Source organism: Prosopis cineraria, unplaced genomic scaffold, assembly GCF_029017545.1.
Source record: "Prosopis cineraria cultivar Desert tree isolate PC_DT_omini unplaced genomic scaffold, ASM2901754v1 PC14, whole genome shotgun sequence".
In the NCBI taxonomy this organism is placed as follows: domain Eukaryota; kingdom Viridiplantae; phylum Streptophyta; class Magnoliopsida; order Fabales; family Fabaceae; genus Prosopis; species Prosopis cineraria.
Window position 1 is genome coordinate 10,210,968 of NW_026555345.1, and position 16,907 is coordinate 10,227,874.

Sequence of the window (16,907 nt, forward strand, 5' to 3'; positions counted from 1 at the left end):
ACAACATAAGTATTTTGTGTGAACTTGTGCTAAACTTTGTAAAAAAGTTTTGTTTAATAAAAAAAAATTTTAAACAACCAATTTACCTCCTCTTGAGTGTAGTTATCTGGCCTAACAAAAGCGTTTTAATTTCTTTAATCCAAAGATAATTTCAAGGGTGATTTAATAGATTTTTAAATCATTCTCTCATCTCAAGTTATAAATTTCAAGGGTTCAAGTAAAAAATAAAAAAAAAATTTCATTTCAATAAAATATTTACATCCATGATCCTTATCTTATTCTTTACATAAAAGGAATCTTCCAATTATATTCAAAGCTTAAATCTTTCAAAAATAATAAACAATGCTTCATAAGGCATGAGGCAAATCGCATGATTGGCCTTGACACAGCAAAGGCCATGCCAATTTGGTCATTTGACTATTTCTTTTCCGGACAATCACGGAAGTTTCAATATGTAAGAACTAGGAAGCTAACATTCCATAATCTAAAATTATAAATAATTTAAAATAAAATTATGTGTATTAATAAAGTTCAATAGCATTTTACAAATTTATTTATTTTTAAATTAATATAAACTTTTAAATATACCTTTTATTTAACATAATTTTAAAAACAAGGCTTGTACATTTACCTTTATTACATATTTAATATATTTTTATTCAATTAAATAAAGGCATGTAAATTTTGATGTGTTAATAATATTAATAATAAAAATTTATATAAATAAATAATTTTTATATAGTAATTTTGATTTAATTAAAAATAAGTATCTTAAATATATAAATTATTTTATTAATTTTAAATTTATAATCATTTTAACTCTCTCTTCTCTCATTAAAAAGATAATATTAAAAAAATATTATTAATAAAATTTTATTTTTTAAATTATTTTATATTTTAGGATAATAAAACTTTTTTGATTTTGTTTTTTACATTTTGTTTCATAAGAGGACACCCTAACTAGTCACTTGCGAGACAGTGACTCTTCGTGGATCCCATCTTTCAAGCCTGCCGTCGGCCAAAAACAAAAAAAAGTAATAAAATATCAAAATTTGTTAAAAAATTGAAGTTGCTTTTTGCCTTTTCGATCTCTGTGTGAAGCTACGCATAGCACATGTAATCATAACGTGACGGTAATCTCGCTCCTCCTTCCCTTGTGCATGTGCTCTCTCTCTCTCTCTCTGTCTGGCACTCCGAAAAACCAACTGTTCCTAGTGACTACCACAAGAAGCATTCCATTGCAGAAAATCAAGGGGACCTTAAGATCTTCCTCTACTTGGCGTTCAGCCCAAATTCTTCTCGCTTCACCGCTCAATCCGATCCAATCCACCAATGAAGGCCGGCAATGCTCTAAATCCTCTCATCACTTTCGAGCACAAGAGGTACTTACTACACTTCTTTCCTATAGTGTCAATCCCATCTTTGCTCTCTCCTCCAAGCGTCTCTAACTCCTTCAATTCCTCTAGTATCCCTTTTCCATAGGATTTTCTGTTTTGTGCTCTCTCCATCTGTTAGATCCATCAAGAGTTAACTTCATCATATTGGGTTTTTTTCTATTTTTGATTTTAATTTGCAATTTGCTTGCACCGCTTCGTTTTCCAAGGCATTTATGCACCGACTTAGATGTGGAACTTCAGATTTCTGCAATTTGATTTGCTTCGTGGTTTTGGGTTTTCTATTTAATTACTGTATTTTGAAGACCGATCTTGCGTTGATTTGGTTTTTATGTTGACGGCTACATTTGGATTGAATTCTTGATGGGGAAGGTCGAATGTATTGTTTTCGTAATTCTTCATTCTTAATAATTGGGAACTGCACTGAGGCAATGCCGCACATTATGGGAAGTGGAGTGTGGGTTTTAGGCGAAATATGCTGTTGTCTAATCTAAGCACCCGGATGGCAAGTAATTTGAGCTGAGTTGCACTTCGATTCTTTCCCCCTTGCTTTAATTCTTGATAAGGTGCTTGTAAATCTCGTCGGATTCTTCTCTTGATAATCAATCTCTGTAATGCATTTTATTATGTTTTATTTTCTGGTTTATTTTCATTATTCTAAATTCGTTTATGACTGATTCGTAGACATTAATACCTGGTGGTGTAAACAGGGACGCCTATGGGTTTACCGTGCGACCTCAGCACCTGCAAAGATACCGTGAATATGCGAACATATACAAGGTTTTATCATCCTTCATTCCGTTTTTGTCAGTCTAAAATTTTACTGTTTTTGTGGAAAGATCGTATAATGTCATGCGCATTTCATTTTCTGAGTTGAAATGCTTAACAGAACAGCAGATTCAGACATCTGAAATTCTTGATTACATGTTAATGTGAATTGTTATTCCATGCAATGGGATATATGTTTTCTTTGGAGTGGAAGATTTTGGTGTGTAACACTTGTGAATTGTACTTTCAGGAGGAAGAAGAAGAAAGGTCAGATCGATGGAAATCCTTCCTAGATCGGCAAGCAGTATCTGTTCAAGTGGTTGGAAATAACCTAAATTTTGAGGAAAATGACAATGTCTTGCAGGCTGAAGCTGGAGAGAAAGAAGCCTCAGGGAAGGTTGTTAATGGATACGAGTCTAGCCATCAGAAACCTGATTCTGATAATACAGTTGATAATGGAAGTAAAAAAGAGGAGTTACAAGCATCTGAGGCAGCCAAAATTCATAGAGTTGAACTATGGACAGAGATAAGACCATCACTTCATGCTATTGAGGGTATGATGAGTAATCGTGTAAAGAAGTGTGTTGAAAGAAACAGGAAGAATGCATTGAGAGATGAACAAATGTTTGGAACTGGGAAACCACTATCTTATACTGATCAGGCAAAATCACAAAAAGGAGCATGTGAGGAGGACTCTGATGATGAGTTTTATGATGTAGAGAGGTCAGACCCTAGTCTAGATGTTCCTTCAGCTGATAGTTTGAATGCCTCTTCCAATGGTATTGCTGGTGATGCAACACCACTAGAGTATTCATGTCCTTGGAAGGAAGAGCTGGAAGTTCTTGTTCGTGGGGGAGTGCCAATGGCACTTAGAGGAGAGGTATTCATTATATTATTTGGATAACTTTATTGTGTTCGTTTGATAGAGCACAATGGCATCGTGCAATTCATGTAGCCGACCCCACATAGTGAGCTAAGGTTTGTTGTTGTTGTTGTGTTCATTTATTCCCAGTGACTTAGCCACTTGTTTGTTTTGGTGCTTTAGCTTTGGCAAGCTTTTGTGGGTGTAAAAGCAAGACGGGTAGAGAAGTATTATCAGAGCCTGCTAACTCCTGAGAATGATTTTGGGATTAAATTGGATCAACCAAGTATGCATTCAACTGATAAAGACGGGAAAGAAAATGTAGATTCTATTTATGCACCAGAAAAATGGAAAGGGCAGATTGAAAAGGTCTTTACCTACAATAATTCACCTATCGTTGTTGTTGTTGTTGTTGTGTGTGTGGGTGTGCAAGTTTTTTATTGCTCCTAATCTTATAGTAGAGTCCCTCAACTTACAATCTTTTGTTGTTTGTGCAGGATCTCCCTCGAACATTCCCTGGCCATCCTGCTCTGGACGAGGATGGTAGAAATGCTTTGAGGCGATTACTTACTGCATATGCTAGACATAATCCTTCTGTTGGTTATTGCCAGGTCTTTGCTTGAAGAAATAGTTATAAGTTTTATTTATCCCTGTTATTTTTACATAGGCTATGTGGTTATGATGGCTTCTGTGTCTTCAAAGACATAACTGTTTGCAAGCTAAAGAGATGTCTAAATGGAACTTGTGAATACTTTAGTGAGCTGACAAGACTTAAAGCCACTTGTTCACATTGGCCAGTTTCCAATGGTATTGAGAATTTGAGATGTCTGGATGCAATTTGTTAACATCTAACAATAACTGGAATTTGTTCTACCTTGCACTAGTTGCTTTCATTGATGCTTAAATTTCATTATTTTTGAATGACGAGTCAGAGAATCCAATGTTAATATAGATACGATTGGTTCTGCGAAAAGGAGGTCAGTTTGGGCAACTGGAAAATGGTTATTGCTTTTCTTCAACAAAATGATTAGAGCAGTGGGATAATGGCTGACCGTAGAAATAGTTGGAGATGATCATTTTGTATATCACCTTCAGGAGCTTACGTTGTCACTTGCTATCACCTTAGTATTAATTACTTGAAAACTTTGCATCTATCTTTCTGTTTGTATGATTGAATATTAGAGCAAAACATTTTGGCCTTTTGAGATTCAGGAACAGGAAGCTTGTACGCACCGGCATCATGTTTGATTCCATAATATATCTGTTTAAATACAAAAGGACTAAAACTGCCATAACAATCTGTCATCATGGCGTCAAAGAAATATAAAGGTTTTTGGCTTGGCATGTGACTTTTTTCTCTTAATCAAGTTGGCGAGTGGGAGTTATCCAGATTTAAATAAATCCTCTGACCAACATTTGCACTAAGGTTGCCGACGTCACCTGACTAATACTTTGCATAATGTTTATTGTTATCAAAGGCACTAGGGCATTTGCACTTGCTTGAGGGCAGAGGTGAGGTTCTCTAGAGCTCCTTGCCTCTGAATTTCATGGTGCAATGCCTTCAGGGATGGGCTCATCTTTAGTTTTGAAATGCACACCTTTATCCAAGGCACAAGGTATGGAGGTCAGCACCTCTATTTTCATGTTATTTTTTTCCTAGACTCTTAGTGTCGTATAAGAAAGTAAAGAAAGAGAGAGATAAAGGGGAAAAGACAGGAAGCAAAGGGAAATAGAAAAAGGGAGAGATAGATGAGAGAGGAGAGAAAACAGGACACAACTCAGTCTGTCATTATTCTCATAAGCCTTTGATTACTAGCTAGCCCAACCCCTCTGTTTATAACCTAATACCCTTAACCTTTATTAACTAACTAATCCTAACTACTGGTTACCCCTTAAGTAGCTCCCTCTTCATTTATTCATTACGTAGCCCTGTTATGATGTGAAAATAAGTAAGCTGCACAAAATGGTTTTCTTATATCAATTTAATTTACGGAGTATCAACTAATATTGAAAAGCGGGGTCATGTTCCTTCTTTTCTATTGATGACGGTGGCCATAAGTTTGTTAGAATTTGCTGGGAAAGTTGCTGGGAAAGTTATGAGGACCGTGGCATAGATGATTCTGAAAAATTTGACATGGGTTTCCTTTCGCTTTTGTATGAATACTCAGGTTGCCTCACTAATTTTGGGTCTAAGAATGTATAATCACAACTCTTGAAGATATACTATTTTATTTTCTTATTCTTGATTATTTAGTAATTTTGATAGTATTATGATTCAAAATTTCATATTAGAGTATGAACATATTTTGGTCAGGGAAAATGAATCTTTATCACTCAGTCTCTCCTCATCAGGATCTGTGCATTCTTTGGCAGCATCGTGTATTCTATTTTTCTATTTCGCATCAGTTCCTTGTGTATAGATAATTGTTTTAACTGTTTTAGTTCATTTCACCATTGCAATGTGTATGATTCATGTATATCAATGTGGCAGTTAAATGGTATAAACAAGAATCTTCTACATTTATATGCATATGTACCAAGAATGACTCATGCTATACTCAGGATTCGTGACAGCTGACCTTCTGACTTAGCTTGTTGGAATCTTTTACATTGCAGGCTATGAACTTTTTTGCTGGTCTATTGCTGCTTATGATGCCTGAAGAAAATGCCTTTTGGTAGGTACAAAGATAGATTATTGATTGACTTTTCAGAATATATGAAGTCTGACTGTGCTCCTTCCATAGTACTGACTATAGGAAAAAATCAATATCACTGGTTTTTTCCCCAATAAGCACTCTTTCCTGAATTGATGTCTGACTAATCGCTTCAGGCCTGCACGGCATCTAACAGCTTTGTTAAGCATATGTCTTAATATTTATACATATTTATCCCCAACTGTGATTTTTCTCAGGACCTTGATGGGAATTTTAGATGATTATTTTGATGGCTATTACTCTGAGGAAATGATAGAGTCTCAGGTGGTGTTTTCTATTTCATTCCATTCCATGTATTCATTAGCAAATTCAACAACGCATTATGAGTATGATTGCCGTTGGACATTTATTATATTTTCACTTAATTAGGTGGACCAACTTGTTTTTGAGGAGTTGGTGCGGGAGAGGTTTCCCAAATTGGGTTTGTACATTGTTCTTCACTTTTATCTCTCCTTGTGGACTTAGTTTTCAGTTTCATTGTTGATTTCTTGTGTCAATTTTACTTATTGTGCAGTCAATCATCTAGATTACCTGGGAGTGCAGGTGGCATGGGTTACTGGACCATGGTTTCTTTCCATATTCATGAACATGCTTCCTTGGGAAAGTGGTCAGGTTTTATGCTTTAGCTATTGAATTGTGTACCATATCAGTCTTGTCTCATGATTTGTCTTAAAAAGTTACTCATACATCACATCATTGTTCTTCATTAAATAGAGTTATCTTCTGATTTATTATAAATATTTTGACTTCAGTTCTACGAGTCTGGGACGTGCTTCTTTTTGAAGGAAACCGTGTCATGCTATTTAGAACCGCGCTTGCTTTAATGGAGCTATATGGTACTGGGTAGAAAATTGCATTTTTATACTTTTATAACTTTTTTCTGGGGTCAAATATTTTTATGGATTTTTGGGGGAAAAAAACCATTGACACAGGTTTTTTCATTGTAATACTTATTTTCACTCTGTTTATTTTAGGCCCTGCATTGGTAACAACAAAAGATGCTGGAGATGCAATAACTTTGCTTCAATCATTAGCTGGTTCCACATTTGATAGCAGTCAGCTTGTGTTGACTGCTTGCATGGGTTACCAAAATGTAAATGAAGTCCGATTACAAGAACTTAGAAATAAACATCGACCAGCTGTAATAGCTACAGTTGAAGAAAGATCAAAAGGTCTTAAAGCTTGGAGGGATTCTCGGGGTCTGGCATCTAAGCTATTTGGTTTTAAACATGATCCCAAATCAACGACAGAGACAGATAAAGCAGAGCAATTGATTGATGGTAGTTTATCACGTACAGAATCTGGTTCCACTAATGCAGATGAGATTATCATTAGCCTGACAGGAGATGGTGAGATAGATACTGTTCCGGATCTTCAAGAGCAGGTTGTGGTGCCTTTCCTGTTATACAACTGCCCTGATTATATTAGATGATAATGAAGTTAAATGTTGTTGTATGAATCATATTATCATGTCTAGATTCATGTTTTCAGTATATTTTCTGCAATCGAATAGTGAGTGTTTCCCTAAAAATTTGATTGAAATTAGAGCATGCCTATGAAGTGATGATGTGCTCATATGTAAGAGCTCCATGTAGGTAGCATGGTTGAAGAGTGAACTTTGCAGATTGCTAGAGGAAAAAAGATCAGCTGTTCTCAGGTACTTGCTAGAGGAAATCATTTTTTTTCTGCATATAATTATTGGAAGTTTGTCTCAACTACTTTTGCTGCTTTTGTGCATGTTTGTGTCCCCTATTTAGTGGCTGATGTTCTGGATTTTTGTCTCCATGACTTTGCTTGACATGTGGCTTATTTCATGGGATACTAATAGCAAATATTTTGTCAATTCATATATTTACTGATTTTTATGGGAATTGGCAAACTTGTTGCCATGGTCCCTATAAATAGCTTGCAATTTTATTTGAATTAATTAGCTATTCTAAGCTTTGTTATTCTCTAAAATTGTATGCTTTTGATTGGGTGGAAGGATTTATAGATTTTGGTAGGTAGTGGGGGAAGTTAAAATCCAAAATTTCAGTGTTAGAAATTTTGTATATTATTTTTAGAATCTGAAGTTTGGGCTTTGTTGTTAGTGTATATTTTTTAGCCTCACTGCCCTGGTAGTTGGTTAGTTCTTTATTTTTGGTGTCAGGGTTTGAACATTTCCATGATAGTTGGAATGATTATGTACTCCATATAATATTAACTCTTCTAATATCTGTTTCAGAGCAGAGGAGCTTGAAACAGCGTTGATGGAGATGGTCAAGCAGGATAATAGGCGACAACTGAGTGCCAAGGTATATTCTAATCCCCAAAGGCAGTTCTGTTTTTCCCATCATAATGTGTTTGTGTGGTAGGACTTCCATTGTGATTTGTTGCTTTGTTCAGCTTGCTATCGTTGCTAAACTAGTCTAGCACTGGAACATGGCCCTATAAAATAACCAGAAAAAAAAAACTCCTATTTATGATTTTCTTCGCTAAAAATTGTAAGGCATTTTTAATCAAATCTCTTTCCCAAATAAAGTAATTATTTATTTGAAAACTAATAATATTTTTTCATATTTACCTTTATTTAATAGAGAGTTTTACTCTAAAATGAATATAAAGTAATTTATTCATTCATTAGGAGTACTTTTGAAAAAAAAGTAATAATTATACTTTGGAACATTAAAAAACGTCTTATATTTTTGAACATATAACTCAATAAAAAATACCTTACATTTTTGAACGGAGGGAGTATATCAATATTAATAAGCAAGGCAGTAATTTTAAATGATTTTAGGCTTATTTTAAGGCATCCTACATAAAAAACCCGGACAATACCTGAGTTTGCATATTCCACTAGATACTAAGATATGAAATGACATGTGTCAATGCCAAATTGCCGTTATTGATAATCCCTAATCAAATCCTAAATTAGCTAATTACCTAAGTGCGGACCTTAATACTTAAGTAAATTATTAATAATTAATTTGCCTTTTTATTTTGCATTGGAATTGGCATATAGTAGGCCCTTACCATTGTTTTCAGATTTTTGGGTAAAGAAAAATAATTACTGGAGCCAGGGCTCATGAATCTATGAAGGTATATGGTTGAAAGGATCTTTGAAGATATGTAATTTCCTATTACATATTTGGTGAGATTATTATGTGATACCCAAGCCGTAGTAAGCATTGCAAAGAATTTGGTCCATCATGACAAAACTAATTATGTTGATATTGAGTATTGACTGGTATTTTATCAAAGAAAAAAGTAGAACATGAAATCATTGAGATGATTTATGGCTTATTTGTTTAAACTTAAAATAAGTAATTTTTTATACTGTTTATAGATTTTATGAAAAGTAATTTACTCTTTATGGATTTTTTGAAAAGAAAAAATCATTCCAAGGTTACATTTGATTGTTATAGAAATATGATTTTTTTTTTCTAGATTTTGATTATTTTTGAAAATTTAAACAAACATTATAAAATTTTTCAAAAGTGTTTTTTTTAATAAAAAAAGATGAAACAAAAGGACTCTTGCGACACATCATCTAACAGTTGGTGTTCTTACCAAAGCTGTTATAAGAACCCACTTTGATGCTCATATATCCAAGATGCGAATGATTTTTATGTACTTCTAGCTTGAGGGGAAGTGCGGACATACAAAGTATTTCAAGTTTTTTCTGGTGTTATTCCAAATGTGTTAATGCTTAAGAGTATATTTGTATATTTATTTTAGTTCCTGGGACATCTTTGAAAAATGGTCTCTGTCTCATGCCTAAATACAGCTAGTTAAAGGGAAGGGAAGATGGGAATTTCCAACTAATATTATGAGATGCTTTGTGGGGAACTTAAGTAGGTTGTTCTTCCTCTTCTATAGCTAGCTGTTGGTGAGGGTTTTTCATATTAAGAATTGGTCAAACTGGTCACGTATATTTTTTTTTTTTTAAGTTTTAATCCATGTTTCTAAACTCAAATTTATGCATATTTATACTTAATGAGCATTGGGAAGGGAAACAAAGAGCAAGTATACAAAAAATATGTATATATGTATGTATTCTAAAATTATACATTATTAAATAAGTATATAATTTATGCATATTTTTACTAGGGGTCCTGAGGACTAGTCAAGAACCATTGAACCGGCCTTGATCTGATCAAAACTGGTAGAATCGGTGGTAGAATCAGTTGAATTGGAGATATGATTTTTTGGAAAAATCAATCATTTGATCCCTATAGATTTTAACTTTATTAAAACTTAGTCCTTCAACTTTGATTCTTGCAACTCATTTCCTATAGTTTTGTCTATTTAAAATGTTGGTCCTTACATTTTTGAAAATAAAATTATAAAGAATAAAGTTATTACTAAAGTTTAGGGACTAGTGTGTTTTTTTTTTTTTTTTGGGACCAACTTGGGACTAGTGTTTTAAATGGCTAAAACTATAAGCATTGAGTTGCACTTAATTAAAGTTAAGGGATTGAATTACAATTGAGTCAAAATATAAGGACTAAGTTGTGTCGAGTTAAAGTTGAGGAATTGAGTTGTAATTGAGTTAAAAGTATAGGGACCAAATGATTAATTTTTTTTCTATTTTTTGTTTTTATTTTTAATTTTAATCCATGTTTCTAAACTACAATTTATGCATATTAATGCCTAATAAGAATTGGGAAGTGAAAAAATGATCAAATATGCAAAAGATATGTATATACTTTTGTATTCTAAAATTATAAATTATAAATTATGAAATAAGTATATATGTTCTGTATAGAGAAGATGAAGTAATATACTCCTCCGGTTTTGTATATTAGTCACTTTCTAGAAGCATAATTTGGTCCACTTTATAAGTCATTAGTTGTTGGGATTGTTTTGTTTCATTTTTTTTTTTTGGCCAAAGTTTTGTTTCAAATTGAAATCTCCAAATTACCTTGAAAAGTAAGAAAGAGAAAACAAAAAAATAACATTATATTATGTGTTTGCTTTTTGCTTTTTCCCTTGAGGGTTATATTTGAAATTTTACTTACTTTTATTCCTTGCACTTTTGTTGTATTGGTATTGACGAAGCTAGTAGAAATGACTTATAAATAGGACCGGAGGGAGTATTGATGAATGTTGCCTTTCTTTCTTATTATATTTTATTTTTTAGATTTACATATTCACTACTCTTATTATGGATGGTTATTCTTTTATTTTAATCATATATGATTTAAAATATATTAATTTACTGATGACCAGTTCAACCATTATTTGACCCTGATCCAACCATTGAACCATGAAATGGTGTCTTGACTGGTTCGATAGTTAGTCCAATTTTCATAACATTATTTATGACAAACACGTAGATTGATGCAACAATCATCTTCATCTTAAAAAATCTTGGGCAAAATATGAGATCCCCATATCAATTGACAATATCTGCCCAAGAATTAACTTTTTTCTGCATGCGATTCTTTACATGTTGCCAAATCCTGCATAGGCATTGTATACATGACCTTTGGTTGTGGCAATGATAGTTTGACCAGGTTACAAGCCATAGGCTGTCAAAAACGTTAGTTTAGATGATTTCTTGGTGTCCGAGTTTTAACTTTTTTTTTTTTTTTTGAGAGTTGTAGAACTCACTGCATGTGGTTCTCATCATTGTCAGGTTGAGCAGTTGGAAGAAGAGGTCTCTGTGCTTCAGCAGGCACTTGCTGATAAGCAAGAGCAGGAAAATGCTATGCTTCAGGTATCAATTTTGTTTGGTTTCTTATTTACCTTCTTTGGGAAAAATAATCGCTTGCAAAGTTGAACGATTTATTGCTGGTCTTCTAGGTTCTGATGCGGGTAGAGCAAGAGCAGAAGGTCACTGAGGATGCTCGTAGGTTTGCAGAGCAAGATGCAGAAGCACAAAGATATGCTGCCCGAGTGCTTCAGGTTGCCTTTTCCCCCTCATACATAAATTTTTATTTTAAATTTAATTTAATTCATCTGTTGTTGCCTTACAATTCATGTTGTGTGGTGAGCATGGAAAAGAATTTACTTAACATACACTTGTTAAAATACTGTAACTACCTATTTATACTAAAGAGTTTGCTCAAGTAACAAACAGCCTGGTTGCAGTTTTACTTGCACTCCCGGCTCCATATGAGCATATGTTTAATCTCCTTGACTAGATCTCTCCCTGGTTCTATCTGACTCAGAGATCCCTCTTTGTTTAACAGCTTTACGTGAGTCATTTTCACAGCACAACGCGCCCCTCTCCTAGCTCCCATGCGTCTTTAAACCCCATTAGGCATGGCTATAGTTATACTGATTAATGCTCTAGGAACCTGTCTAGAGACCCCAGGAAATACAGAATAGGTTAGGGTAGAAACTTGGAAACACAGAAAATATGATCAGCTAAAACCCTAGTCCCTAGAAGAACTAGTTTTTAGATCCTTACAACTCAGAAGTATTCTATCAGGAACACAGAAGCTACAAGTATAAAACTTGCAAATGAATTCAATATTATTTATACCCTTGAGGAAAACTGAATGCAACTTAACTTGTTCATTAAATAAACAAAGTTTCTAATCCTAAATGACTCTAAAAGATTAAAAAATATATATATTCTAAAATATTCTAAAGATAAGAAGGATAAGATGCCATCTATCTCAATTTATTCTAGGATATAATATAAATATTATATCTTTAAGATCTTCATTTGGCGCCCCATAAACTTAAAAAGTATATCCAATGGACTTTACATGATAATAACACTTAATGGATAATCCAAAAGATTTAATTGAAAATCCTAATTAAATAAATAAAGCACAAAAATAAACTAATATAAACCTAACTAATCATGACACTTCGTCCTTGAGCATCGTAATTCTTCACGGGCCTTCTTTAGTTATTGGACCTCTGACTTGTTCACCTCTTGTCATGTAAGTGCCACATAGGATGCCGTGTGGAATAGGATCTCGACCTCCATCATTATACATTTAGGCTATGCTATCCCAATGTTGAACATGAATCCTTGTCTAACATCCTTTGTTATCTTTACTAACCCTACTGCAACCCTCTATCCTTTCCTTCAACCCACAAGCATTGTCATCTTGTGGGTATCCTCCAACTGGACTGCGTTGAGACAAATGCTTGTCATCTCTGTGATCTTGATCATAGCTACAATGCTGCTTCCTTCAACAATATTGTCATTCCTTGACTTCCCACAATCCCACCTTCCAACAGATAATGACAAATAAGATCTCCCATTGCACACCTTCTCTCATCTTCTACTCAGACCCCATTCAATTCATCTTGTAATGTCTGTAAAATAAAAGAATTTTATGTTGGAAGAAGGGAATCTTCACGTTGCTGTAACCTCATCTCAACTCCTGGGCACTTGGAGTGTATTTTCATCACTCATCTTGCACACTCCACGCATGCTTGAGTAACAGAGACTCCTAGAGAAATGTGTTGCATTAGTCAATAATCGTTCATTCAAGACAAGCCACATGGATAACTTGCAAAACGTTGTGAGACATTTAGTCGCCACATACTTCTCCAAACTTAGATCACATCCATTTGCTTGTCTTTGACTAGGCTATTTTGTTATAAGCCAATTTAACAAAGAAGATACCATTTGAAGATTATCTATATCTAATCTTATCCTGATCCCTTTTACCGTTGATTCTCAAGTCACCAATTCCCTTGAGCACTGACCTTAGGAGGTGTTCAAAACTGTTCCAATTCCAGTCCCCATTTTTTGACATAACTGCAGTAATGAACCATCCTTAGCATCCTGTGGAATATCTTGTATGGCATATTTCTCTAGCTCATCTAGATGAGGCATCCACATGTCTTTCCAGAATTTAACTATCTTTGTTTCTCCAAAATTCCCAGAGACTCCCTTCAATGTGTTTTCCTGGCATTTTGTTGATCGCTGCCCATACACATGACCTCTCCTGTGATTATTGTGTGGAATGATATCATTTCCACACCTATTCTTTTAAATGATAATTCTCACCCATAATTTTTCACTTCTAGTGATTAAATCTCCCATCCCAACTACATCATAAAAGCTTTGTTTTGGAGCTTGGCGTGTCTTAGAACTAATCCTCCTGAATTCCTTCGTGATCGCACCTTGTCCTGACCAACCAGGCATGACTTCCTCTCACTATTCGTCCTACCCCAAAGGAATGACCTCTTCTTTCCTTAACTTCCTCACAGCATGAAGAGGGAAGGGGTCTAGTCTACATTGCATAGATAGGAATAGTCATTACAGAAGCAACAAGCTTGTGTTTACCGGCTAAAGAAAGGGTGTTCATCTTCCAGTTTGATAACTGGCTACTAATTTTTTCAATCAATGGTTGATATAGTTTGACAATTTTTTATTCTAGTTTATTGTTTAGGGGTTTAAATTAAGCTTTTCTTTTAAGTGGTTATTTGACACCCGTTGTATCTGGTCTTATGAACATCTTGCATTCATTTAATTCTTTTATGTTGCCCCTCCTTTTGAGTGATTACTTTTATTAGTTGTTTTGAGAACTGTCCTCTTGGACTATTGAAATATTTCCTTTGGTACTATTTATAAGACATCTTCTAGAAGTAATTTTGGGTCCAAAATATAGGCACCTTGCAATAATTAAACCACTTTTTTCAATTTTATTTTTTCTTGATTAGCATGAAGATATTTAATGTAGTTGTATTATTATTTAAAGTCAATGGTAAAGATAAAAGTACATCTCACTTTTTTATGATATCAAGAAAAAAAAATTAATTTTTTTAAGATGCGTGAAACAGTTGAAAGTGTCTTATAATAAAAACCCGAGGGAGTATTAAATAAAAGTAACCAATGTTTTCTTTCTTCCTTTGGTGAGAAATCGTTGTCTTAACTATCAGTTCATGGGAGCCAAACGTGGTTGGAATAACTTGAACGGGCTCTTACTGTGGGACCCATAGGAATGATTCTGATTAAACTTAGCAAACTGGAAATCTTATCTAGACCCCTTTCTTTTATGGTTTTCTGTGGATATGTAGGCTTTGATGTTTAGCATTTGATGGGACCACACTAGTGGCAACTTGACAAAACTGCTTGATTAAACTGCCAAGCAAATCAATTTTCTTGGAAAGTTCAAGTGTTGTCAATGTAATTGGGAAGTCAAAGTGTCATGTCAAAAAGTTAATATTTCCCCTCAAACGTTCTCTGCAATAGTTTCAATTTTATTGACAAGGCTAATGGACTTGAATTTTAAAAATGAAGTTTCATTTTCCTATTAGGCCAAGGTCTTACATTTTCATCTTTATTTGTCCTAGAAATGATGCTTGCAATTTTGGCCATTCTTTTCAGATTTCTTTTTAACGGTCCTTTCACTATCCCGCCCCTAGGAATGAAGTTTCATTTTCACATATTGTTCAGATTAGTTACTTTTAGGTGCCTCATTGTGTCTTGTTTTATTCTATTTCTCTATTTGGTAAACTCTACTTGTCTGTGTCTTATGTCATATCTTTGTCAATGCTTCACTGGATTGCCAAGTTATGTTGTTGTTCTTGTAACAAATTCCAATTTACGCATATTATTCTCAGGAAAAATATGAAGAAGCCAATGCTGCACTTGCTGAAATGGAGAAGAGGGCAGTTATGGCGGAATCAATGCTTGAAGCCACATTGCAGTATCAATCTGGCCAAGTTAAAGTGCAAGCATCTCCACGGTGTGTCAAGTTTGCCAAATATCTTGTTCTCTAACCGTGTTTTTATGGTTAAAATTTGTCTTCTTTCCATTTTTTTTTGGATGAAATTGAGTTCAACCTTGGACATGTTATCAAACATCTCTTTCCATGAGAATAAAGTTGGGAATAGATGCATCCTTTAAATATTGGAAAGGATATCCAAGAGTTGCTGCTATACCTTTGATCGTAAACAATGCACTCGATTTTCTTCACCCTGATTCTTTCTTGCTTTATAGGTCTTTGCAGTCCAATTCCGAAGTATCACGAAATAATCAAGAGCCAATGCCAGATGTGCCTGCTAAGAGAATAGGTTTACTTTCTCGTCCATTTGGCCTCGGTTGGCGTGATCGAAACAAGGTTAGTCTATGCATTAAGCTCAATATTTTTAGTCAGGTACACTGAATTAAATGGAGCGAAAAGAAGAATGACATAAAATAATTTTGTAGATGAAAAATGTCTTTTACCTTTTAATGAAAGAAATAATTTTGTGAATGAAAATTCACCTAGCACTTGGATCAATTGGTTAGGGGGTTGGTTTAGCTTAGTTAGAGGTCTCAGGTTCCAGTCTTGGACATGTACCAGTAAAAGAGGTGCTTTCAAACTGCTGACTGGATTCATTTGGGTCTAAAGCCTAGGATGCAGGAGTGAAAGCACGAAAAAAGAAATAATCAAAGTCAAAAGTTCTTGTTAAGTAATGATAATTGAGATATAATAAACTCTGCATATCTCAATCTTCAAGTAAGAGAAAAGACTATCTTTCCCTTTTTTTTTTTTTTTTTAACCAGCAGGGTGATCAAATTATTTGTTGCTCAGGGAAAACAAACTAATGCAGAAGAACCCGCAAAACCGAGTAATGCAGAAGAGCCAGCAAAGCCGAGTAATGCAGAAAAGCCAGCAAAACTGACTAATACAGAAGAGCCGGCTGAAGGAAAAGCCACCATTGAGGGACAAGGTACAAGGAGCCACCAAGAGAATAATGGCCATAAAATACAGAATGATTAGGAAAGAAGATGTTAGGAATATATATTTTAGTCTCCTTCCCATGAAAGTTCAATGAGGAAGTAGCTTCTTGTTTGCAATTTTTGTTTAGAGCGAACTGGTAATTCATTCATTGTTTGTTCACTAAGATCCCATAGAATAATATAAGCGTATTTGTGAAAGGAAAAAGAAAACAGGTTGAGCTCGATTGTTACTCGACTTTCCCGTTTGTATTGGTCTGAAGGAGTGAATTTGTAGTAGCAAAGTTGTATATATATAATTATATATTTTATTAATTGAGTTTTCTGTTCCCTGGTTCTTGGCCTTTATCCCTAATGCAGTTTTCTGTGCATAATAAGGAGCTCATCATTTTATATTAATTGCAAATACATCTTTTCTTGATCCTAGCCGTCTGGTTTCTTTATCGAAACATTTCATCTCCTTCACACGGAGAATCCCTTTTTACGTCAGGGATTTCTTGAAGCAAATCAGTTTTTTTGGTCGAAAAAGCAAATCAAATCAG

The 16,907-nt window shown here is 34.3% G+C and overlaps 1 protein-coding gene across 2 annotated transcripts; it reads left to right on the forward strand.

The window, feature by feature from the left end:
• The first annotated feature begins 1,112 nt into the window (after positions 1 to 1,112).
• Positions 1,113 to 16,680, forward strand: LOC129292849 (uncharacterized). Of its 2 annotated transcripts, XM_054930513.1 has the most exons (19): positions 1,113 to 1,382; positions 2,105 to 2,174; positions 2,413 to 3,042; positions 3,208 to 3,393; positions 3,522 to 3,635; positions 5,641 to 5,699; positions 5,936 to 6,002; positions 6,108 to 6,159; positions 6,253 to 6,345; positions 6,491 to 6,574; positions 6,713 to 6,937; positions 7,037 to 7,122; positions 7,334 to 7,395; positions 7,963 to 8,032; positions 11,362 to 11,442; positions 11,529 to 11,630; positions 15,264 to 15,388; positions 15,643 to 15,763; positions 16,220 to 16,680. In XM_054930513.1, exons 1-19 carry the CDS (start codon positions 1,333 to 1,335, stop codon positions 16,406 to 16,408), a joined length of 2,466 nt encoding a protein of 821 aa, XP_054786488.1. In that variant the 5' UTR covers positions 1,113 to 1,332; the 3' UTR covers positions 16,409 to 16,680. The 2 variants fall into 2 exon arrangements, with proteins under 2 accessions (XP_054786488.1, XP_054786487.1); XM_054930512.1 differs by having other exon boundaries at positions 6,713 to 7,122.
• The last annotated feature ends 227 nt before the right edge of the window (positions 16,681 to 16,907 follow it).

Coding starts and splice junctions, on each gene's coding strand:
- LOC129292849 (XM_054930512.1), top strand. CDS start 1,333: ATGAAGGCCGGCAATGCTCTAAATCCTCTCATCACTTTCGAGCACAAG. Junction 8,033..11,361: donor GGCGACAACTGAGTGCCAAG/GTATATTCTAAT, acceptor CATCATTGTCAG/GTTGAGCAGTTGGAAGAAGA. Junction 15,764..16,219: donor GTTGGCGTGATCGAAACAAG/GTTAGTCTATGC, acceptor TTTGTTGCTCAG/GGAAAACAAACTAATGCAGA.